At 41.4% G+C, this 26663-nt stretch overlaps 1 protein-coding gene across 9 annotated transcripts in view; it reads right to left on the bottom strand.

Annotated features, from left to right (window-relative positions):
• WASF3 (WASP family member 3) overlaps positions 1 to 26663 on the bottom strand; it is a 143159-nt gene that overhangs the window by 22864 nt on the left and 93632 nt on the right. For 5 of the 9 annotated variants that reach the window (XM_048846183.2, XM_048846207.2, XM_048846200.2 and 2 more), the window contains 2 exons: positions 10882 to 11024; positions 984 to 1118 (listed from right to left, as the gene is read on the bottom strand). In XM_048846183.2, coding sequence (XP_048702140.2) covers positions 984 to 1118; positions 10882 to 11014 — 268 coding nt within the window. In that variant the 5' untranslated portion in view covers positions 11015 to 11024. Of the gene's footprint in view, positions 1 to 983; positions 1119 to 2859; positions 3234 to 6974; positions 7570 to 10881; positions 11025 to 26663 lie in introns of those variants that run through there. The other 4 variants (XM_075127537.1, XM_048846220.2, XM_048846227.2 and 1 more) reach the window with 4 other exon arrangements.

Here is a 26663-nt window from a genome sequence, read left to right as displayed (position 1 = left end):
TGTATAGTAAATATTGTCAATGCATCACGTGAGAACATAGGAATTACCATAGTGAATCGGACCAAAGATCAATTTAGTACACATCCTATCTCCAACAGTGTCACCAGATGCCTCAGAAGGTGTAAACACCTCTCATCTAATCTCACCCTGATCTCTAATAGTTAGAGATTGGCTTGTCCTTGTGAATGAGACAGCTGTTCTCAATCAATATTCTCCATATCGTTCATTAAATATACTCCAATCATGTCTCCCCTTATTTGTCTCTAAGGAGAATTACCCCAGTCTTTTCACGCTTTCTCCATATGAGCGTTTTTCCATGCCCTTGACCATTCCTGATGCCCTTGACCATTCCTCTGAACCACCCTAAGTTCTGCAATATCTACTTTTAGATGGGCTGACCAGTGATGAACACAAGATCCTAGATAAGGCTGCACGACTGATTTATATGAAGGATCTGCAGCAGTATGAACAGCAGGAGGGGCTAGCCACCCAGAGTGCATGCCCATCAGAGAAACTGGATACGTACTCAAGGCGGCTCATGCGGCTATGGCTATATTCTATTATTAGCACACTTGCTCCATGAAAGCTAATACAAGTATGTCTCCTCAAGCTGGGAATCACATACCCCGCTCAAAATTCAGACTTACCCAGGTCCAATTCTTGAGTTGATATAATTAATTCAGAAAAATGTAAGTGTGTGAGTTTAGATTTTTTTCCTCCAATGTGTACTGCTTTGCATTTATTTACATTTAATTTCATTTGCCATCATGTTGCCCATTCACCTAGCTTGTTTAGATCACTCTGAATTCCTCTCAATCCACTCTGGTCCTAATTTACATAACTACATCATTTGCAAGTTTTGTTGCAATGATGAACTATCAGCTCAGCATTATTCCAAAGGAAAAGCAGGGATTGTTGTGTAATTAATTACTGTGACCTTGTCAACATCACTTCTGGTTCAGTGCTTTTATGCAATTACCTACCCTCTTCTACTGTTGAATCCAGCTGGGTAACTTTGACAGCAAGGCGATCAATTCTGTCTTGAAGAGAATTTGCTCTGATGTAGAAGTTGTTGGCCTCATTAAACAACTCACCAAATATGTCTTCAGCATGCTTGCCTGTAGAGAAAAATGGAGAATGCCATCTGTTAAAGACTTACAAAAACACAGGAAACACTGCTTCAACAGCATGATATTACAGTTAAACACTCGTAAAAGAATTACAGTATACTAACGTACTACGCACTTTAGCAATGCAGTATTACATTCAGAACAGTTAAATGCAATGCAAATGGTCAGACAGATCAAAATAAACTTAAACCATCTCCTTAAGTAGCTGAGCTGCTAACAAAAACATGTAATCATTAAAATCCACTTCTGTGTTGAAAACTCCATGGTAGCCAATGTTATTGCTATCTTTTAAAAAGTTTCAGTCAATCCTGGGAATAGTAGTGAGCCACAGTAAGTCAGGTATAATTTAGTATATTTATTAATCACCTGAACAAGAGTGAGCAGCAAGAAGTGGCAGAATTCTGTTAAAGTTCTAAGTTGTGCCCTATAACCAGGCTTAACTGTACACGTTGTTAATTAAGGACATTCCAAACATGCCCTTCAGTGCTGTGTATTGACTGCTGGGTTGTTCAATGAAATCCTTTTGGAATCTATTGCTGGAGAGTGAAAAATGTCCACATTCTAGAACCCTGGAGGAGACGCCCCTTTCCTGGATCCTTTATTTGGAAAATATAGTCTATTAATTTAACAGTGACAAGTGATGCTCACAGAATAGGGATGAAGGAAAATTTACAATATTTTGATTTTATTTTCTTTCTTTTCCGAGTGGGGGAGCTTCTGAATAGTAGAACCTTCACTAAGTGTGGTGTCAAAATCTGTAGATAACATAATGAGCTAGATGAGGGGTGGCCAACCTGTGGCTCCAGAGCCACATGAGGCTCTTCAGAAGTTAATATACGGCTCCTTGTATAGGCACTGACTCCAGGGCTGGAGCTACAGGTGCCAACTTTCCAATGTGCCGGGGGGTGCTCACTGCTCAATCTCTGGCTCTGCCACAGGCCCTGCCCCCACTCCACCCCCTCCCTCCCCCTCCCCTGAGCCTGCCGTGCCCTTGCTCCTCCCTGCTTCCCACCAGAGCCTCCTGCACACCATGAAACAGCTGATCGGGAGGTGCGAGAAGGAAGAGGGAGGTGCTGATCGGTGGGGCTGCCAGTGGGTGGGAGGCGCTGGAAGCAGGGGAGCTGATGGAGGGCTGCTGATGTATTATTGTGGCTCTTTGGCAATGTACATTGGTAAACTCTGGCTCCTTTTCAGGCTCAGGTTGGCCACCCCTGAGCTAGATCCTGAGGTGCACCCAAGCTCTCCTTAGCGCACCTAGTGGGGAGATAGACGTGGCATTGTGCCATCTTTCTGCTCTCCACCCCCCCAATAAAAGTCTTGGGGACAGCTGACAAAGAGTCAGAAAACCAGAACCAGAAAAAAAAGGGAAACAAACTTTTAGCAATGCCTCTATTTAAATGTTCATCTTCAGCCTTCAGAATTTACTTTCCATTAAAATGAATGGTCTGTTTGCAGCTCAGAGTTATTGTTTCAGAGTACTTGTAGATTCAATAAGACAACACTGCATCTGTTCACTTTCAGAAGATTATCTTTACAATCAGAAGAGCTAGGAAAAATATATGTTAAAAGTTTGCATTTTGCAAAACAGATAGTATGGGAGAAACTGCTTCACTAGCCTTCCCCAGGCTCTTTACTGGCTTTCACAGACTCCCTCTGATGTTGTGGCTAAATCAAAAGCTAAAGTTTACAAAAAGTGCTTTAAAAGAAGAAAAACAATCTTGTCAGTTACCTTAAAGGAGGTAGAAGAGATGATTAAAGATCTGCTTGTTAATAACTTTCTCTTTTTAACACTGAAATTTTTTTTCAACTGTACTTGCTGCTCTAAAAATGAATGGTGACTGGAACACTAACTTCCTGCTGATAACAACAACAATCTGGTAAAATAACATTGTAACAGATAACTCAAATGAACATGGTCCAAACAATTTCTTAGACACAGCTTTTCTAGTTGCTCAGAATATTACTTTTTAAATTAGATTTTTTAACAAAACAATTAGTTGATACATTGGAAAGCTGAGAACTTGAAAGCTGTCTAAAGTTAGGAGGCTCATAGCTTCCATATTAAAAACTGATTGTGCTATTAAAAGCCAACCATTTAAAAACAGTATTACACAGCTTCTGGAAAAGCTAAATATTATTTGCAAAAAAGAAAAAAATAGTTACTTCACTTTCTAATAACAGCAGGAAATCTATGCATAAGACATTCCAAAAGTCAAACTGCAATCACCCATTACTATTTCTGGATCAGTGTTTTTACAACAGAGGTGATCTGTTAATCCTTAATTTTAAAAGCTCCTCCCCAGCCACCCCAAATAGATAAATAAACTGAGAGTCCTCTCCACTTCACCCCCCCAAAAAACTTTCAAGCTCTACTGTTTCCTTATAGTTACTGTGATATCAGACACCAAAAAGCAGTTCCTCCCTGCACTTACAAGTATCATCCTCATTCTACTCCATATTAGACTTTTCTTGACAAAGTGGTTTGCAAAATATACTTAAGTCTTTTGAGAAGATCACTAGTACTTTTCATCAAATAACATGTATCATTATATTTCTCTCCAACTTCCGCAGTAAATAACTTGTGGGACATTGGTCTATAAAGTTTTCATGAATCTGTAGTTGATCTCTGGTAGCAATCTCTGCAAAAATCAATTGCAATTAATTCCCCCAAAAAATCTGAATTAACATATTGAATAAGATGTCTCTGAAGTTACCTTCTGTAAGAAATGAAACTTATTAGTGCTGGGTACAGAAAAGAAACAAATCAGTGATGCAGATGAGCCCGAGGAGCAAAAACCTATCAGTGTTAATTACAGAGACTATCTCCTGTAGCCATCTGGCCCGCCCTGTCATAAAGCTTAAAAGAAGAGTGATTTTTTTCCCACTTATCACTTTATTTTGTACAAAAACATGTAAGCAGTTGCCACATCAGCTGCCTGTGTTCTCATGCAATTGTACTTTTTGCTTAAAATTATTTCTGTTACACTTTTCCAATTTTATTTTCTGCTGATCTTATTTATTTGCTCCACTTTCTCCACACGTTTGCCCACATTGTTGCAGTTGTGCTTAAATAATCCCCTTTCTTCAACTTGGCAAGCCCTCTCCCACCTTTCGGTCTGACAGGATTTTATTTTTCCCCATCAAGTTCCACTAGTGTTACTACCAACCTGTATTTCTCTGCCTGCTCATGTCCCTTGTGAGCACCTCTGCTTCTCAGCCAGAAGTATCTAAACATTATTAGTTGACTGATTCCCCTGTCAAGCCATATTAGATAACACTTGACTGGTGACTCCAATGTGGGAATCTGGGAAACACCCTGAAACCATGGAATTCCTATACATGTCATGACTGCTAACAGATCTGCAAATTAGGACTACTGGCAAATATATCTTTTCTTTTTGCCTAAACATTGGTTTTATTTTGAATTTGTAATGAATACTAAATTAAGATGGCATTTACTATCATTGTGGTGTCCGTCACAAGGATGAAAAAATGACACTACAATGTTTAAGCAGCTAAAATTAGCACAATCTTAACCTCAGTTGAGAAGTAATGTAAAAGCAAGCATGGCGGCACAGGATAGGATATTAGAGTTCACAGGGCAGCAATCAGAGAAAGTGAAAAGAGAGTTGCAATATATTAATACTACTACTATAAAAGTAGGGTTGGCAGAATTTGATTTTTTTATAATTTTGACTGATAATGTTTATTTTTAAGCATTTTTTAATTTTTATCTATTTAAATTTTCGCAGTGGTGGGAAATTCTGGGAGGGTCAGACAATTATTTAATGAGAGTAGATAAGATTCAAAATGTTGACGTTTTATAACTGTTACAAAGCAAACGGTCAACATCATATACAAAGAAAATATCCTTAAATCAAACCCTAATAAGTTCTCAAGCAGCATTTATATTTTTCCATCAGTGTCTGCGTATGCCCTCAACAGAGCCGGCCTTTGGGGTGGGTGGCCAGGGCGGTTGCCCGGGGCGGCTGCCCAGGGCTGCCTGCTAAAGATGGCGCTGTGCGCTGGCCCAGCCCAGTTCTATACCTGCATGCTGCGGCCAAGGGGCTGCGGTGCTGGTTCCTGTCCACCCGGCCCAGCCCCTGCCCCACTTCTCTCCACCAGCACCGGACAGAGAGGAGCCCTCAGCTGCTGCAGCTCTGCTCCGGCCCCACCTCCTCCCCCAGAGGTTCATACCACTGGGTGGTGCGAGCTGGAAGGGGAGGGGGAGGCTCGGTGGCAGGCCTGGGTCAGGGTTTCTGGCTGCCCCAATTTCATGCAAAAATTTAATTCCACAGTTTCCTTTATGCAGTTCCTTCCCCTCCCTCCCCCCCCAACACACACACCCAGGGCTCCCTGCATCCAGGTCACTTTCCCCACCTGGGCTGTGCTGTGAGGCATCAGCAGCTGCTGCTCTCATGCCCTCTCCTTATGCAGCCCAGGCAGGGAAAGTGACCTAGATGCAGAGAGCCATAATGTTGCTCCTCGCCTCCCCCACAGTGTGCAGAGCAGAGGAGCAACAGTCCTGGTGGGAGCGAGCAGCAATGCCAGCTGCTTCGTGCATCCAGCTCTGTTTCCCCACATAGGTGCAGGAGGGGGATGCAGGAGTTAGGAGTGAAGGGGGTGCAGGAGGGGGAGCAGGCCTTTGGGGTGAAGGGAGGGTGGGAAGACTGGGAAGCCCAGGGGGCCAGGGGCAATGGGGGGGCACCATGCCCATAGGGGCCAGAGGCACCAAAAAGCAAGTTTGCCCAGGGTGCCATTTTCCCTAAGTCTGGCCCTGGCCCTGAAATCAACGTTTACCAATGAAAATCTAATTCTTCCAAGCCTATATAAAAGTATCCAAGATGGAGAGTTAGCAGCCAGCGTTCTGTATGCACAAAGCTCAAGGAAGAGGTCTGACTCTTACTGGGGTCTTGTCTACGCTTAAAAAGCAGCTGCACCACTGTAGTGCTTCAGTGTAGCGCTACCTATGTAGACGGAAGAGCTTCTCTTGTCGGCATAACGACTCCACCTCCCCAGGAGGCGGCAGCTAGGTTGACAGGAGAATTCTCCCATCAATCTGGTACTGTCTACACAGTGGGTTAGGTCAGTTTAACTAGATCGCTCCAGGGTGTGGATTTTTCACACCTCTGAGCAACATAGTTATACTGACCTAATTTTCTAATGTAGACCAGGCCTCAGTATTAACCCTGGAGGGGACAAAGCCCTGGGGGCTAGAGATGTGCATTTCACTCGTGCAATGAAATTCCAATCTGGTTTGGCCAAAATATATTAATTGTTAAAAATTGCTATTTCCCTTCTCTTGAGTGGGTTGCTCAGGAATTATCATTTTAGCAGCATGTCAAAATAACTGACCATGATTGTTCTAATCTAATCATCATCAGCACACTACACTGAGAAAGCCCGAGAGCTGCCAGAGCAGAGTGAGAGGGGACACAGCTGGATCAGGCCTACCCCACGTTTAACCCTATTAGCCCCATTCCTCCCCAGACCCAGCAAACGGCACCATTAGCCCTTCCCCAATACCCCTCTGGGGGCAGAAGCTCCTTTGAGCTCCCAGGGATGGAGAAGAGATGGAGGGAGACAGCACACACAAGCTCAGTTAGCCTTCCACTGGCCAACCCTGAGCCTAGCATGTGGCCCCAACAGCCCATGCCCACTTCTGGGATAAAAGCTTTGTCCTAAATCCTGATGCTCAGGTGGTAAGAGTCTGTGCTGTGGTGCTGAAGGTTCAGGACTCACACCTGACCAATAATACATGATGGGAGAAAGTTGTTACAGTTGAACATAATATAATGGGTTTTTTTACCTTTTTCTTTTTTTAAAAACAAGGAAGTTACTTACAAAAACCTACATTAAGAACATTATTCAGGTTGTATAATCAAGCACTTAACAGGCAGACTTATGGTTGCCTGTCTTCTTCTTTAGTATGGCTTGGGTAGCTAGCAATGATTACAAATTTACAGCTAGATTTGATAGCTAGCACATTGCCGCAGCAGTGAGCTGGTGAATGTCCTTCAGGCCCCCAGCGAAGAATGAAGGGAACCCTCAGATATGATGTACTCCATCGTTTGTGCCTGGTGACCACAGTTGGATACAGGTATTTGGCTCATTTTCCATTTAAAGAGGGTTTTTGTCCACATTTCCAAAGAGATGTCATGATGCGATTCAATCTGCACCAGTCAAAACCTGGTGGATCCTCGGCAGGGTCAGTGACGAGCTGCTTGCTGTGAGCAATCAAAACGTTCCATGTGGCTCTTTCCTTGAGCCTCAGCATTGAAGTTGAGCGAAAGGCTCTTCATGCAGTTCCAAAGAGGACTGTAGGATTTTCATCTGGTCTTTGCTGGGTTCTGCAGGTCATCATGCAATGGATCCTCATGTTTGCATTGACATGATTGAGAAAGCAAGATGTCTCAGCAGCTCTTCTGATCTGTGGAGGCTGGATATGCGACAGGACCAGGAGTCAGTCAACTTGAATCAATCTGAGCGTCTCTGACACTATGTGCATAGTGTTATTGAGTTGTGTATCAAGGAGTTTAATGAGACCTCTGTGAGCTGACACTCAGTACTCAGATGCAGAATACACCAAGGCAATTGCTGAGGTTCATAGGGTCCATAGACTGAAGCCCCATGATGTTCTGGCCAGTTTCCGGATAAACATAACACAAGACCTGACCCTATCACAAGTGTTCTCAAAGTGTTGTCGAAAGGTCAAACTCTGGCCCAGTGTAATGCTGAGATACTTTGGGTTAACCTAATGGCTGACGTTCTTACCGTAGAACTGCACATCAAGTTTGGTATTAGACATTTTATTGTTCAGACGGAAAGTGGTCACCTTAGTTTTCAGGTTAGGCCTAAGTTTCCCGCATTGGAAATAATCAGTCACTGTGCTAAAATCTTGGGTTAGTGTGCACTTGATGGTATGGAGGCTTGTGTGCTGAACAGCTAGGGCAATATCATCCGCATACATGAATTTCCTCGACTCTGTCGCTGGCATATCCATGGTGTATAGATTAAAAAGTATCAGGGCCATGCAGCATGGTTGCCTGTTAAACTTTAATTCTGCCCCCTTCTGCATATATATTATGAAACAGTTTTTAGTTACATAATCACATAGTTACCTAATCACATACTGGTGGTTTTTTTACAGGACCCCAGTGACACTAATTTATTATTGACTATTGGGCCAGGATGATCTCACCACCACAGAAACTAAGGAAGTGGGGCGAAGTAGAAGGGAAATGGACAACGTAGCAATACTTAAAACAAAGGAGTATCATATTTATGTTAACAGAGTTTTACACCCATTATAATTTCAGTTCCAAATATCTTTAAGGTCTGCATGCTTCTTAATTCTCAAGTACAATTACAGTCTTTTATTCCTTTTGGGAACCCAAAGTTTGAGTCTTTTAAGGGAAGCAGGCTCAGCCTGTGTCTAAACTCTCCCTGGTTCAGTACCTTCCTTTCCAAGGGTCTGTCATAGATTCATAGACGCCAAGGCCCAAAGGGACCATTGTGATAATCTAGTCTGACCTCCTGTAGAACACAGGCCACAGAACTTCCCCAAAGTAAATCCTAGAGCATCTCTTTTCAAAAAAGAGCTTATATCAGTGAGGTCCTGCAATGGGCACTAGACAAAAGTTGCAACAACTACACGATACTGACATAAATCCAAACTGTTACCGCCGGGAGGGGGAGAATTCCAGCCTCAGGTTGTCCAAAACCAAATCCCTAGGTTTTGCTGTGAGGAGGGCGAAAAAAACCCAAGCAGCCTCCGCCAATCTGGTGATACGGGGAAAAATTCTTTCTCCGCTCCACAGTGGCAACTAGCACAGCCCACAGCAACCTAGCACAGGAAGGGAGGGTGGGTTCACTGCTGGTAAGCAGCAAAAAGGAAGTGACTGAGCACACTGCTCTTATCATGGCTCCAAATCTCCTGACAAATTCTGCGAGACATTATGGCTCCAAATCACGAGCTAAATCTCACAAGACCTTAAGCCCAGCCCAGAAGTCCTGAGGAGGCTGGAAATCTCTCAAGACCTGGGCCATCTTGTCCTTTTTACCCTCTTCCATTGCAGGAGCCACCAAAACACACCCTTCACTGCGCTCAGGGCCCTCTTTTGGATGGACAATACATTCTTGGTGTCTGGGACAAAAGGCAGTATTGTACTACTTCCTGAAGTGTTCAGAAATAACGATCAAAATTTTGCATAAATTAATCTTTATGCTTTCTTTTGAGAATAAACATTTTTATTTTCTATACTAGCCAACCCTTGCACATAAGGATTCAGATATGATCCTAATACTAATAAACTGAGAGGCATCTGTTTCGGGAAATACAGCTGAGCAAGATGCACATATTTGAACCCCAGCTGGGTTCGGGACCTGACAGTTTTGAGGGTAACTTGAGGTCGAATGGCTCCCAACTACACTTCCCTGAACAATACAGTTGTAACAGAACACTGGAGGAAAAACAAGCTCATGGATAAGAGAGGTAGTTCTGTTAGCTCTCAGCAGCAATGGCATGCACTCTCTTGTGCAGATGGAGCCAATGACAAGCACCAGCACAAGAGCACTCCTGTACCCCCCCCAACAAGTTTTTTATGCAGTTCCATAGCTTGATACCACAGGTGCCAAATCCTCTAAGTGGAAATGCACAGAGGCCCTCTGTGTAGAGCTCCTGCTTTCAGTGCAAAACAGAACAGGACACAATCTTAACTTCAGCATCACAATAGCTCTGCCATAATATATATAGAAATAGAATCCTGAGGACATTCCCCATGAGATTCACTCCCATTAAACAACATTTAGAACTGTAGTCAGATATTTAAACATGATACTTTTCTTGGACACAGTTTAGTACAGGGTGGATTAATCAGAGCTCACTGCTCTCTAAACAAGTTCAGTTGACTCAAACTTTCCTAATAAATGTAAGCTCAAAAGAATAGTATCTAGTGCCATTATCCTACAGAGTTGGAAACCTAGTGAAGTCACATGACTGACTTTTTAATTAAGAGCTTTACCTGCATAAATTACTTCATGAAACGATTTGTTTCTGGCAGAAAAGAGTCTAAAGTCAAACATATTTAATCTATAGCTAAAATAAATATTGTAATTATCTGAATTTCTAAAATACACAAAAATTGAAGCTCTTTCTTCTTTAAATAAATCTAAACAAATCTAGACTTTCTTTCTAAAATTCTCTTAAGTTACTCTAACTTTCCTCAGTTACTGTTTGTCATTCTGCTTACAAGGGGACAATGGGATCCATTCTCTTCCTGATATGTGTGCTTATTTCTCATTAGTATTAACGTGTCATATGCATATAAAGGAAGAAGAGATTCCTAAGAAAAAATAAGTTCTTTAAAAGACAACTGAACCAACTTCCTATGGCCATCAAATGCCAAGAAGCAGAGTGGTCTACTGGACTGAGCAAGGGACGAGAAGCCAGGAATTCGTGATGCATGTTCTAATCTTGGCTTTTAGATTGATTTACGTGGCCTGGGGCAAGTTCACTTAGTCTCTCTGTGCCACAATTTTCACATCTAAACTCTAGCTGCCTCAGGGAGGTGTTTGCACAGACCTTTGAAGATGTGAAGCAATATATAAGAGCAGAGGTATTATTATTATACACTTTCCAAATGGGGAAGTCTTACATTTTAATTTGTCCATTTAAAACAAGCAAACTTAAAGCCTTTGTGCGACTCAATTTTTCATTAATAAACAAAAGTACAAAACTATAGAGACTTACTCAGACTGCTTAGTTGCCGTATAATAGCAGCAAGGGTACTGTTCGTTACACATTCCAGTTCACTAGTTATTCCTTCAGGAAGAGCTCCTCGGCAGAGGTGCCTAGGTTCAATGTTCCTCTTTACTAAAGGCATGGCTAACAATCTGCAATTTACAGAAAAAATAGTGTTATAGTTCAAGCAAAATAGGAAGTTACAATGTATACTGGACATTTCCCTAATATACCTTAAATAAGTGTTTCCTTTATTGCTTATTTTAGATCACCTTCAGGTGTTCTACACGGCCCAGAAAACACAAGGATGACAAGCCCCTGCCCTGAAGAGTTTATAGTCTAAGTGGACTTAACAGACAAACGAAGATCTAACATCCAACAGTAATGTGCTGGGGGAGAGGACACAGGTTACAGAAATAAAATTGCTCACTTAAAGTTTTATTGGTCGTACAACTGTTGGTTGTGTGTACGTTACGGGGTTTGATATTTTGTAACTGCAAATATACTTAAATTTCTAGATGACGTTGCAGAAATATGCTTTTAGGAATGATCTGAATGAGGTACTGATGCAGACTTGACAAACAGATTTTGCAAGACCATTTCAAGTATAAAAGGCAAAATGGAACGTGCTGAGACATTTGTTAGCGAAAACAAAAGGGACATCAAGGCTGGTGTCCCTGAAGGGGTTGAGGATGGAGACAGGCAACCATGTGGCAAAACAGAGCAGACTGAAGGCATTGTGAAAGGAGACAAGGGCACAATGGCTGCATAATACAGGTCCGTAAGAAAGTAAAGACGAAAAGTTTGAACTTGATGCAACGTTCAATGGGTATACAGTGAAGTGACTCAAAGGTGGAGGTAAACATAAGTTACTTTTTTAATATCACTTAATAAATCTTTGTAAATTCAGTCGAAGCAACTGAGAGGCAAGAAAGATCATTTTGAGATGGGCATTTTGGAACAAACTAAGGAAATGAGGCAAAGTTAGTATAAAGAAGATTAGAGAGAGGAGGAAGTTGCAATACTTAAGGGAGGTGATGATCAGCACGTGAACCAATGATGTTACTGTAGAGATGGGAAAGCTCATGTATTTTCTTTCTTTTTTTAAAAAAATATCTGATGACAACAGCCATGCACTATTGAAGAATAAATGTTTAGATCTGTAGGATCACAGATATATTCCAGGAGGGCACATTTTTGTACAGAAATCTGGTATCTACCTTGGAAAACTGTAAGTGGCAAGACTTTATTTGGAGGCAAATACTGAAGTCTTCCTCTTTGCTGCACTGGAACAGTAATAAAGTAGTGACCTTTCACCTTTAATTTACTCCTGAGATAATTCTGCACAACTGTGCAATGCAGAATTTGTGCAGAAGGGGAGATTACTTACCTGTAACTGGAGGTTCTTTGAGATGGTCCATATCTGTATTCCACTGAGGGTTATCCACATGCGCTGTGCGCTTGGAGCTTTTCAAAGTAGTCCATCGGTCCACGCATGCGTCCTTGTACTGCCTCATGGTTTCACCCAAGGCGATAAAGGGCAGGATGGACTGACTGCACCTTCAGTTCCTTCTCTACCACAAATCTAACAAATCTGCAGCAGAGGGGAAGGAGGGTGGGATTGGAATACAGATAGAGATTACACATCTCAAAAAGCCTCCAGTTACAGGTAAGTAACCTCCTCTTCTTCTTCGAGTGATGGTCCCTATTGTATTCCACTGAGGGTGATTAACAAGCAGTCAAAAGATAACAGAAGGGTGCACCATAGAACGGAGACTGCTGCACCAAAAGAGGCATCCGTCACAGAGTCTTGCACCAGGGCATAGAGAGAAGAAAAGCTGTGTACTGAACTCCGCATGACCACCTTACATATGTTCATAAGGGACATATTGTGGAAGGCGGCGGTAGTTGATGCTTGCGCTCATGCGGAATGGGCCCGAATCCCACCTGGTGGGGACTGCCCCGACAACTGATAGAGCGTAATGCACCCTGAGACCTACTTCAAGAGTCTCTGGGTGGAGATGGCATGCCCCTGAATTCGGTCTGCTATGGCAACAAATAGTCTAGGAGACTTCTGGAATGGCCTCATCCTTTGTAGGTAAAAAAGCATAAGAACAAAAGAGCAGCCATACTGGGTCAGACCAAAGATCCATCTAACCTAGTATCTGTCTTCCGACAGTGGCCAATGCCAGGTGCCCCAGCGGGAATGAACAGAACAGGCAGCCCATTCCCAGTTTCTGGCAAACAGAGGCTAGGAACACCATCCCTGCCCATCCTAGCTAATAGCCATTGATGGACCTATCCTCTAGGAACTTAACTAGTTCTTATCTAGTTCTATGTCCATCTGGACATAGTTCAAAAAGTCATATTTGGCCATCAGCAGAAGGCAGTTCGAAATACAGAACAGGAGGCTGGCCGAGGAATAGACCTTCCTATCCATAAGGTCCAAACTCTTGCCCTCGTTGTCAAAGGGAGTGGAGCATGGATGCCGTTTGGCCCGTTCCATGGCAGCCTGAATCACCAAGAATTAGGCATAGGGTGGGAGAACAGAAACTCAGACCCCTTGGAGGGGACAATCTCTTTTCCACCCCTTTTGGGGTGGGGGTACAGGTGGCCTGGGTATGTCATACAGTACATGTCAGTTGGAGAATGGCATCGTTAATCAGTAGAGCCACTCTAGCTGGTACCAATGCAAGCAAAATGTCTGACAGTTGGTGCTGACTGTCCTGCACTCCACCCCTTCCAACAGGATCCGAACAGCATTAGCTGTTCTTCTTAGCAGCTCCTGAAATTGATGATAGTTATCAGGAGAAGAGGAAGGTGTCAACGACAAAGCGACATCTGGAGGCGACGAGGGAAGCCTCTCCAGACCCAGAGGTACCGATGGAGCTGGGCTAACTGGTGCATCGTCCAGTCCCGATTCCAAATGTCTATTCAACAAAGGACGGGTGGGTGAAATTGGGGACTCCTCCTGGGTGGATTGGGACGGTTCCAAAGCCAGATACTGGGGCCACAAGCTCCAATATGGCCAACCTGGCTGATCCTGATACTGCGGTGGCAGTGCCCACGGAGCCAGATACCAGTGGCTCTCAAGCGGAGACAATGGAAGGTATTGCCACAGCACCATCAGAACTTTCGGGTAGTCATGCCTTCAGAACAGAAGCAATGGACCACGCATACCATCAGAGTCCTCTGACTCAGAAAAACTGGAGTCCTGTACAGGTGGAGGTGCAGACAAAATGGGGTGTATTACAGGACATGACCAGAAGGCAGCAGATCCGACGTAGGAAGGAGGCCCTCTTAGCAGCTAGAGACCTCATCCCTTCCAGGGCAAACAGTTCATGAGGTCCAGGAGCACATCTGAGCCTCCCTGGAGTCAACAGCAGAGACATGAAATCGGAGCCAATAGGGGAACCTGTCTCAGTGCATACAGTGGGAGTCCCAGACGCCTGGGGGTGACAGTGGGAGCCTCAGTCAAGCAACATTTCCTGAATCTTTTTTTATCTCTATTATTACAGACATACTCACTGACAAGTATTTTGAAATAAATTACAAAAATATTCGCAACTGGTGTGATTATATTGTGTTATTTTGACAAATAAAATATGCAGAATTTTGCAGAATTTTTAATTTTTAGACGCAGAATTCTTAAGGAGCAGAATTCTCCCAGGAGTATATCATATTGGTAAAACAGAAATAAAGTCTTTCTGCTTTTGAGACAAAACTATACAATACTTTTAGCAACCACTGTTTTTGAAATAAATCTTTAGAATTCACTTGTGGCAAGCTGGGAAGAAAAAAATATTTTAGAGCAGTCCATTGAGTATTTACAAAGTTAACTTTTAACTCAATATTAAACATACAAATTATTTAATTTTAAGAGGTTTTCAAAACAGGATCTTAATAAAAATTATTTAAATGACACAGACTTGAATTTTAATATCTTAGTCCTCCAGCAACAGAAAGCTTTTTAAAATATTTCATGTCTTAAATCCAGTTCAGTTTGGTGATATTTTGTTTTACATCTGGTGTTTCAGACCAGATACAGGAAACTCATTTTTTATTTAATACAAGACCCATATGAAGATTTTTGGTTCCTGTTTGGTGTTTTTGTACTCCTTGAGGACTGGATTATTAGTTTTTAAAGCACTATTTAACATCTTAGATTATTCAGTCTTATGATTTTGGCCTAACAAAAGACTTCTGGAAGTTTAGAACTGCTAAAGCTTATGCACACTTTATAGAGGATACAGCATACTATTTGTGTTGAACATGAAACTACTTATAAGGAATTATTTAACTGTGTAAGAAAGGGATAAAACTGAAGCTAGTAAGAAGTAAAGTAATAGGCCATCATTAGTATAACTGCAGATCCCAAATCTTAAAATTACTTCAATACATAAAATACATCATACAGTTACCTATAACCTATTCACAGGCAACATTATCATACAGACCAGTCAAGATTTAAGCACTCTCCATGCCATATACGAGCAAAGTTTCTGAAATTCTAGTGCATGATTAACATTTCACAAAAATATATTTTCTTAGAATTAGTCATTGTCATTTGCAATTTAGCAGTAATGTCCTCTACTTGATAAGTGTGAGTATTGTTTTAACTGGATAAATATAGTGGAATTTGTGTTTTATATATAATTGTGCACAGCTTTTCTTCTTTCAAGTGGGCTTTCTGAAATGTTCTGCCCCTCAGTAAAAAGACACACTGGTTCTAGCTGCAAGTTGTGCTTTTGGGTGTATTTACTTTGTAGCTTATTTAACATTTATTTATTTAATATGTTTCAATTGGAAGTTAAATTCCAATATGTATGCTCAGCAATAATAATTAAAATATGCACTATGCTAAAAGAATATACTAGTAATTGCTTGTTTTATTTATGCAATAGTGCTCTCATACATTAAAGATACATTTCTTAAGCAGAGGCAGATCAGAAAAAGGTACTCAACTTGAATGTATAATTTCCTTGGAAAATTATATTTCATCTATATGATTCAATCAGATAGGAAACCTACAATATGGAGGCACACACATCAGATTTTTAAAATAATTTACAGGCTTTTCTTAATTAAAGTCAATTCATAAATAAGCATAATACTTCATTCAGCTCTGATTAAAAATTAAGACAGCACTTTTTAAAGGAATAATTTTCTGCTTGATCTGGTGGTATCCATTTATTAACATAAGAATCTTTTCAATTAAGTGTCTCTTGCTTTACTAATTATCGTAGAACTTTCCAGTGCTACAAACTTTTGTATACGCTAGTAAAAATATATCTATTCTTCACCCCGTTTTATTCACTACCATACATGTTTTAACAAATGTAACATGTAATTCTTTGTGAATATATAATCCTTCCATCATTTTCTTACCACTACTCTGCATCTCACACTACACTTTCCAAGCCAAGTAAACAAGTTGGAAAAATCTTATGGGGTCATGGCAGCATAATGGCTAAATTCTCTTTCAATAGATGTTAACAGCATCTAGGAGTAGGAGATGAAATATGTCTCTGCATTACTAGGGCACAATTCAGACTGAGAAAAAGCATTGCCAGGTGCAGATTTTTTTATATTAACTTTTTATTATTTTTTTAAAAGATATATACACAAAAACAAACATAAAATATACATAAACTTCTCATAATACATAAATTCTCATATACATAAAGTATTCATAATATATTAACCATTTGCTACCTAACCTTAGCTATACTTTAAACATTTAATTATATATAACACGAGTGGTTAAAATATAAACCAATTTGTATTATACAATTTACAAGCAAACAAAATTTGCTTATAAAAATCCAACCAGTTAAAGAAAAATTATTGACGTTAGAAAGAATAGACTCAAAATTCAGAGGAGAGGAATAGAGATTGGAAGGAAAGGAAGTGAAGAGTGGGAGGTCAGGAGGGGCCATGCATTTAATAGGATCATTCAATTTTTAAGCTTGGCCTCCAAGGAAAGAATTGTATACCGTAACAGAAATATCCAAAGTGCAGATGGTTTTCACAAAACAGGAAGTGTTTCAAGTGATCTTTTGACTACTTACATTCTGTAGAAAATGCTAAGTCCTTTTATAAATATGCTTTTAGTATGACACACACAACCATCCTCACCTTCAAATGGAACCACCTGAGAGGAGACAAAGGCTCAAAGAAAAAACATCATTTTTCTATAGCTCTATCCTATTGTATGACCAGATGCTGCAAGACTTGTACGAAAATGCTTGCTGGTATTTTTACTATTTTATTGAATTAGTCCATGTAACCAGGCTAATATACCAGTGGTTATTCCACAGTGGTTATTTGACTACTGTGTTAGGATACATTAGAGAAGATGAGATACTGTATTTTCAAGAGAACTGAAAACCTATAGAGGAACTTTGTAAAAAGAACTTCTTAAGCAGTTATTAAAAAGAGGTTCTTCTGCAGGAGGTCAGAAAAGAAGATCAGAAATGGTCCCTTCTAGCATTAAAAATCTATGAACATCCATCTTCTATCTTCATTTTTCCTCTACATTGCCCTTTCTGCTGTTACAAGTTACTCTGTGGCTCCAGAGAGTTGTTCTGCCAGTACAAGTGAAGTTGTGCAGAATGAAGCATACTGCATTCTGGCATAGCACAAAGCAAACTGCTTCATTGTTAATTACAATATTTTTAGCAAACATTTTGGGACAGAGAAGGGAGGAGAATACTTTTTTAGTATATTGACATTTTTCAGAAACAAGCAGGAACGTAGGACGAAGCAAGTAATGCAGCGAGTTGTAATTTTTTCAGATAACTAACCAGTTTACCAAAGTATGACCGACCATCAGTTATACCAGCCACTGATTTACATATCATTCATTCTACATACTCTAGATTTTGGATACAACTGAAGATGATGCAGGATACAGAGGCTTATGATAAAGGGAGAGAAAGAAAGGAGGGATTCTTCAAGTTTCTCATCATACTAGCTATGATCTGGGAAAGCATGTTTTAACTTTAAGCACAAGATTAATCCCACTGAAGTCAATGGTTCTACTCACATGCTTAATATTTAGATTGTGCTTACGTGCTCTGCTAGATCAGGGCCAAAATGCTTAGCATCTTTCTGGATTGAGCCCTTGGAGTTCAAAATTTGGTTCTGAGCTTATTTTATATTGGTGCCCTATAATGATGACACCAGCAGGAGAACAGAGAAATTCAAAAACAGTTAAAAATATCTTTTATGGGAATACCATTTAAAGGGTACTCTCAGAAACATGGATTATTTTAGAGTAGTCTATTTTTTAAAAAAATGCTATAGTGTCCCTTTAATAATGTATCTTTAAAATGTGTAGTAAAACCACCTGCACAACTTGTTTTAAATTAGAATTTAATTATTCACCAGTTATTTGTGTAGAAACAGAAGAACAAGAGGTAACTGATAATTTTTTCCCAATGCTTTTCAAGCTGTTTCAGCACTGTGTTGTTTCAATTCCGTTTAGAACATGTCCCCATAGTAAAGTGGATAATTGCAAACTACAAGGAACGGTTACTGCATGTAAAAAGACAGCCACGCTGCCACAGCAAGACAGACTTAAAATTCATCCAGAAAGCAGATGGAAAGTAACAGGCATGAAAGACTCCAAACACAGTACACAATCCTACTGAATAACACCAGAATGTGGCTATTCTAAAAGACAAGTTGAAGCTTCTAATTGTAAAGAGTTTGGAGGTCTTTAGACAACTGGCAAGAACTCAAACCAACAGCTGTTACTAAAACGAACATCCTTGTCTCTCCCACTCCCTCTAAGAATGACAATACATTTTACTTTAAAAAAACACAAATGCAGCTGGAGTTTCAGGAATCTAGACAGATTTTGTGCTTATTAAAAAATCATTTTTTTCATACATTCATAGAAGTTAGAGATGAGAAAAAAGCCTATTCAATCATCCAATTCATCTCCCTGCAAATGAAGGATTGTTTCCTATGATACTTTATTTAGGCTATGTCTACACTGGCAAGCTTACAGTGGCATAGCTGTACCGATGCAGCTGAGCCACTGTAAGATCTCTCCTGTAGCTGCTCTATGCTAACATGAGAGCGCTCTCCCGGCAACATAATTAAACCACCCCCAACAAGTAGCAGTAGCTATGTCAGCAGGAGAAGCTCTCCCACCGACACAGCGCTGTCCACCCTGGTGCTTACGTCGGTGTAACTTATGCTGTTCAGGGGTGTGGTTTTTTCACACCCCTGATGGACATAAGTTATACCAACATACGTGGTAAACAGCCTAAGTGTTTTTGTCAAGTCCATTTTTAAAAATCCAGAAACAAGACTTCTCCAAGTTCCTCTGGGAAACAATTACACAGCTGAACAAAATTTCTCCTTATCTTCACCCTGTATTTTCCCTTTGTAAGTTTCATCAGTATCAATTAGGTGTTATACAGGGCTCTTCATTCCTAGATCTCAAAGCATCTTACCAAGGAGAGTAACTGTCAAAATCCTCACTTTATGGAAAAAGAAAACAAAGGACATATAGATTAGGTGACCACCCAATGGTCACACAGTAGGTCAGTGGCAGAGTCAGGAAAATAATGTAGGTCTCCTGACTTCTAGTTCCCTAACCTACCCACTGGCCTACTGTGTGATGGCTACCTTGCTCTAGTGATGGCTCTTCATTTTTGATATTTACACCTTTTAGATAATTGGAGACCGTTACATAGGCACCGACTCCATGGGTGCTCCACGACTGGAGCACCCGTGGGAAAAAATGGTAGGTGCTCAGCACCCACTAGCAGCTCCACAGATCAGTGCCTTCCCCTCCCCACAGTGCCTCCCGCCAGCCCCACCAATCAGCTCTTCCCCCTCCCTCCCAGTGCCTCCCACCCACCATGTATCAGCTGTTTAGTGGCATATGGGGGGGACAGGGAGGAGTGAGGGCGGCACGCTTGGGGGAGGGGGCAGAATGGGGCTGAGCAGGGGCGGGAAGAGATGGGGCAGGGACTTGGGGGAAGGGATGGAGTGGGGTGGGCCCTGGGGTGGAGCGGGGGATCAAGTACCCCCCTGGCACATTAGAAAGTTGGTGCCTCTGGACAGTTGTATCTTTCCTATATCCACCCTTTGTTGTCACTTAGCCAAGGCTTCCTCAAATCAAGTCCTCTGATAATTCTCATTTCTTTTTCCTGAACTACATCCAATTTGTTAGTATCATTTCCTACTCAGGTTAATTTTCTCTAGGTCTCTTTGCACTGGAGTAATTTGGCTCCAAAATTGGGGGTGGGAGGGGAAATGAAGTGAGGTGGTAGGAATACAAATCATCAAGGCCCCATCAACTCTGCATATCTTTCTGCCCTTTTCCTTCAGTTCCCTTCCTCCTTCCTTCGAAACATAGCAAATCCCCCAGCCCCACAATCTTTCCAGGTGCCCTTTTGATGTCTCCTTGTCCCTCCTCCCCACCATACTCTCTTTGGCTGCTCGTTTCTCTGCTGGAGTTTCCCCCCACCTCAATCTGGTTCTCATCTTCCCCCTCAAGTTCCTCCTTGTCCCCTCCTCATATTTCCTACCACCAATCCCCTCCCCAATATCTTTTCAAGGAACATCCTTCTTCCTCTTCCCCACCTGCTGAGAGTAAGAGTCTCCACCTTCCACAGCGGCCTGGAGGAAAGTAGCCACCTTTTCTCTGATCCTCCTCCTATCCCTCTGTGAGCAGATAAGCTGTCTCTGTGCTGCTGTTCTGAGATGTCTCCAGTGAGCCATGGATTTTCAGTGGTATGGTAAAGGTGTTCATAATAGCCTAGAGAAGTCACATCTTCCAAAGTATATGTACAAACTGTTGCCAAAAAAGCAAACATCATTCTGGAAGGTATTTGCAGGAGTGTTGTAAGCAAGACATGAGAAGTAATTCTTCCGCTCTATTCCACGCTGATAAGGCCTCAACTGCAGTATTGTGTACACTTTTGGGCACCACATTTCAAGAAAGATGTAGGTGAATTGGAGAAAATCCAGGAGAAGAGCAACAAAAATTACTAAAGATCTAAAAACATGACCTATGAGGGAAGATTTAAAAAATTGTGATGGTTTAATCTGGAGCAGAGAAAGCAGAGGGAACATGATAACAGTTTTCAAGTACATAATAGATTGTTACAAGGAGGAAGGAGACCGCTGAGGATAGGACAAGCAACAGGCTTAAATTGCAGCAAGGGCAGTTTAGGCTGCACATTAGGAAAAACTTCCTGTCAGGGTGGCTAATCACTGAAATAAATTGCCTAGGGAGGTTGTGGAATCTCCGTCATTGGAGATTTTTAAAAGCAGGTTAGACATGGGGATGATCTAGAGCAGTGGTTCTCAAAGCCGGTCTGCCGCTTGTTCAGGGAAAGCCCCTGGTGCGCTGGTCCAGTTTGTTTACCTGCCGCATTCGCAGGTTCGGCCGATCACAGCTCCCATTGGCTGTGGTTCGCCACTCCAGGCCAATGGGGGCTGCAGGAAGCCGCGCGGGCTGAGGGATGTGCTGGTTGCCCTTCCTGCAGCCCCCATTGGCCTGGAGAGGCAAACTGCAGCCAGTAGGAGCCACGATTGGCCGAACCTGCGGACATGGCAGGTAAACAAACTAGCCCGGCTCGCCAGGGGCTTTCCCTGAACAAGTGTCGGACCGGCTTTGGAGAACCACTGGTCTAGAGAATACCTAATCCTGCCTTGAGTGCAGTGAACTCTCAAGGTCCCTTCCAGTCCTACGAGTCTATGAAATTTTCCAAGTAGTACCTTACCTGCTCTTTATCAGATTATTTCTGTAAGTCTTCCTTTCTTACTAACTCTACAACCTTCTAGCTGGGAAAGGAGTGCAAGATATTCAGGGTTTGATCAAAATAGTTTGTTCCTTTTAGCATCAGGCTTTCACTTTTGATCTTCTTATGCTACATCTGTCTGCATACTAGACAGCTGTGACACTGGTTCAGATGTCCCTAGAGCAATTTTGTTTCTTTGTTAAAAGCTTTTCCTTTTTTTTTTTTTGTTTTTTTGTTTTTTGCCCTTCTATTGAGAGGAATTTTGCTTATCTGTAGCTTCACAAGCTCATATTTTTTTGCTCACTTCTTTGGGTCAGATTTGACAGTCCAGTGATGTGATATAAAGGAGATCAAACCAGTAAACGGCATGGGGGGAAACAGGCTCTAGCTGCAGTGTGTGTAGGCCTGAAGGATTTTCACCTCAGGTGTTCTCAAGCAGCCTCCATAGATCCACAAATCACCTAAGGACAAGCCTAATTAAAAGTATGTAAAGAGTCCTTTGACCTCAGTGAAAATACTTGTGCTTAATAGTTTAGTATGTCCTTTGGTACCCCTCTGAAAGAGGATGATTAAGGGGAAGTTTATTATTTTTGTTTTCTCTTCAAATAGAGATTAGATGATACAGTGGTTTGGGCAATCTTGACATAAAAAGTTGTAGAGGAGCAAGGCTGTGTTCCCAGGAATTCCCAGGGAGACAAGCCTAAAAGTCATTAGTGTTTATATAAACCGATTGTGGTGAAAATTTCTTCCTTTTGTGCCCATGTAAGTGTTGTAAGTTATCATACAAATAGGAACATCTGATTCTGATCAACTGGCAACATTAATCAAAAGTAAAGTAAAGCAAATTCAATTAGTAAAATAATCTATTTCTTTCCAGGTACAATTAAGTAAACAGATGGGTAATTAGTAATGTGACTGGGATGACTAAAGTGTTTGCCTTGATTTCCTGAATAATCTGATAGTGTACTTGTTTTCAGACAATGCTGGGATGTATTTATATAACATTTTATTTCCTTGTTCTATTTTAGTCTATTGCAATATTAATGGATTTTTAAATTTATAGTATTTCTGCATTTCACTCCACAGTTAAAGAACTTTACTACGATTGTTTATATAAACAAACTGAAAACAAAAGAGCAAGGTTGTTTTTTTGTGTGTGGCTTAAATCGCTATGCTTTCTAAAATGATTTATTTTCTAATATTACAATGCAAGTATTTTGTATTGATTTTCTTGTTGAAGAAAAGATTTTTTTTTAAAAGGAATTCAGTTTCCTTGCCATTTTTGAGTCATTAATTTCATTCCTCTCCTCATTTATTAAAAGACATTTTCCCTCAGTCCTACTTTTCCTGGTCCATTTGTGAATGCCCCTCAGCTAACATTAACTTATTTCTCTTTTTTTTTTTTTTTTGGCTGCACTTATCTTTTCCCTGCAAGCTGTTTTTGACTAAAGTAGTCTTTTTTGTAACCTCATTCTCCCCCAACTCACTGCCTTATCATTTACAGTATCAGTATGTTTGGTTTTTTAAACCTCTGATCTTTGAATACCCTCCTCACATCCACAACATGTAAAATTTTACACCTGATTTCCAGTCTGAATTTTTTTAGCTTCAACTTCCAGCCATTAGGCCCTGTTATACCTTTCTCTCCTAATTTGAAGAGTCCATTATCAAATATTTGTCCCCCATATAAGTATTTATACACTAATCAAGTCACCCTTAAACGTCTCTTCATTAAGCTAAATCAATGGAGATCCTTGAGTCTACCACTATATAAAGGCAGGTTCTCTCATCCCCTCTTTAAATAGTCTTGTGGCTCTTCTCTGAACCCTGTCCAATTTTTCAACATCCTTCTCAAATTGTGGACAGCGTATTCCAATAGCAGTTGTACCAGGCATAAATAGAGAATTAAAATAACCTCTCTACTGCTCGAGATACCCGTTTATGCATTCAAGGATCACATTAGCCCTTTTGGCACATCACACTGGGAGCTCATTTTTAGCTGATTATTCCACACCATCCCCAAATCTTTTTCAGAGTCACTGCTTCCCAGGATACAGTCTCCCATCCCAAGTATGGCCTACATTCTTTGTTCCTAGATGTACACATTTAGCCATATTAAAACACATATTGTTTGCTTGCAGCCAGTTTACCAAGCAATCCGGAGTGCTCTAAATCAGTGATCTGTGTTCTTCATTATATACCACTGTCCTAATTTTTCTGTCATCTGCAAACTTTATCAGTGATGATTTTATGTTTTCTTCAGGTCATTAATAAAAATGTTAAATAGGGTAGGGCCAAGAACTGAACCCTGTGGGACCAGATTAGAGAGACACCATATTAATTTTATTATGTTTCGTTTTTTAATTAAAATGTCATGCAGTACCTAGTCAAACAGAAGTGTAAGTATATTACATCAGCACTATTAACTTTATCAACCAAAGCTGTAATCTCACACAAAAAATCAAGTTAGTCTGACAGATTCTATTTTCCATAAACCTATGTTGATTGGCATTAGTTATTTTACTCTCCTTTAATTCTTTATTAATCAAGTCCCATATCAGCAGCTCCATTATTTTGCCCAGGATCAATATTAGACTGACAGACTTATAATTACTTGTTTACCCTTTTTAAAATATTGGCACAACATTAGCTTTTTTCCAGTCTTCTGGAACAAGCCCAGCGTTCCAAGACTTACTGAAAATCAAAATTAATGATCCAAGGAGCTCCTAAAACTGCAGTACAAGTTATCTGGACCTGCTGATTTTAAAATCTCTAATTTTAGTAGCAAGACAGGGTGGGTGAAGTATTATCTTTTATTGGATTGACGTCTGTTGGTGAGAGACAGAAGTTGGTCCAATAAAAGATATTACCTCACTTACCTTGTCTCTCTAATATCCTGGGACTGGCATGGCTATAACTACACTGTATATAATTTTAGTAACTGCTGTTCAACATCCTCCTGAGATACTGGTGGAATGGAAAGAGTTACATCATGACTACATCATCATCTGCTTTTTCCCCATATACAGAACAGAAATATTTATTGAACACTTCTGCCCTTTCTGCGTTATTGTGGATAATTTTACCATTTCCATCTAGTAATTGATCAATACCACTGTTAAGATTTTTTTTTGTTCCTAATGTATTTTAAAAATTCCTCCTTATTGCCCTTAACTCTTCTGGCTGTAGAGCTCTCCTTTGCTTCCCTTATCAATTTTCTACAATTCCTAACATCTGATTTATATTTAGATTATAAATTAAAATAATTGCATTAGAGCAATCTGTGGTCCCATTTCTTATTGTACTGAGTTCAAGCACTTTGTGGTCATAGGTCCAAGCTTCCAGCTCCTCTCATTTTCAGACAGTAATTAGGTGATTCAGGATGGCTTCTCACATGGGAAGTCTACTTTCTGGATCATGAAGCTGTCCTCTCTCTAATTTACAGCTGCTATTTGCTAGTCAATATACTTATCAAACACCTTCTCTTTAGTACCTTCTTCTAGGGTATGTCTACACTACGAAATTAGGTCGAATTTATAGAAGTCGGTTTTTTAGAAATCGGTTTTATATATTCGAGTGTGTGTGTCCCCACAGAAAATGCTCTAAGTGCATTAACTCGGCGGAGTGCTTCCACAGTACCGAGGCAAGCGTTGACTTCTGGAGCGTTGCATTGTGGGTAGCTATCCCACAGTTCCCGCAGTCTCTGCTGCCCATTGGAATTCTGGGTTGAGATCCCAATGCCTGATAGGGCTAAACCATTGTCGCGGGTGGTTCTGGGCACATATCATCAGGCCCCCGTTCCCTCCCTCCCTCCATGAAAGCAGCAGCAGACAATCGTTTCGCGCCTTTTTTCTTGAGTTACCTGTGCAGACGCCATACCACGGCAAGCATGGAGCCCGCTCAGGTAACCGTCACCGTATATCTCCTGGGTGCTGGCAGACGTGGTACTGCATTGCTACACAGCAGCATCAACCCATTGCCTTGTGGCAGCAGACGGTGCAATAGGACTGGTAGCCATCATCATGTCCGAGGTGCTCCTGGCCACATCGGCCAGGAGCGCCTGGGCAGACATGGGCGCAAGGACTAAATTTGGAGTGACTTGACCAGGTCATTCTCTTTAGTCCTGCAGTCAGTCCTATTGAACCATCTTATGGTGAGCAGGCAGGCGATACGGATTGCTAGCAGTCCTACTGTACCATCTTCTGCCGAGCAGCCATGAGATGTGGATGGCTTGCAGTCCTTCTGCACCGTCTGCTGCTAGCTAAAGATGTAAAAGCTAGATGGAGTGGATCAAAACAAGAAACAGACCAGATTTCTTTTGTACTCATTTGCTTCTCCCTTCCCCCATCTAGGGGACTCATTCCTCTAGGTCACACTGCAGTCACTCACAGAGAAGGTGCAGCAAGGTAAATGTAGCCATGTATCAATCAGAGGCCAGACCAATCTGCTTGTTCCAATAAGAACTACTTAGGTGCACCATTTCTTATTGGAACTCTCCGTGAAGTCCTGCCTGAAATACTCATTGATGTAAAGCCACCCCCTTTGTTGATTTTAATTCCCTGTAAGCCAACCCTGTAAGCCATGTCGTCAGTCGCCCCTCCCTCCGTCAGAGTAACGGCAGACAATCGTTCCGCACCTTTTTTCTGTGCGGACGCCATACCAAGGCAAGCATGGAGGCCGCTCAGCTCACTTTGGCAATTAGGAGCACATTAAACACCACACTCATTATCCAGCAGTATATGCAGCACCAGAACCTGGCAGAGCGATACCGGGTGAGGAGGCGACATCAGCACGGTCACGTGAGTGATCAGGACATGGACACAGATTTCTCTGAAAGCATGGGCCCTGCCAATGCACGCATCATGGTGCTAATGGGGCAGGTTCATGCTGTGGAACGCCGGTTCTGGGCTCGGGAAACAAGCACAGACTGCTGGGACCACATAGTGTTGCAGGTCTGGGACGATTCCCAGTGGCTGCGAAACTTTCGCATACATAAGGGCACTTTCATGGAACTTTGTGACT

The sequence above is a fragment of the Caretta caretta genome, chromosome 1, assembly GCF_965140235.1.
Source record: "Caretta caretta isolate rCarCar2 chromosome 1, rCarCar1.hap1, whole genome shotgun sequence".
In the NCBI taxonomy this organism is placed as follows: Eukaryota; Metazoa; Chordata; order Testudines; family Cheloniidae; genus Caretta; species Caretta caretta.
The sequence above is the reverse complement of the archived record's forward strand: the minus strand, read 5'-3'. Positions and strand labels throughout refer to the sequence as shown.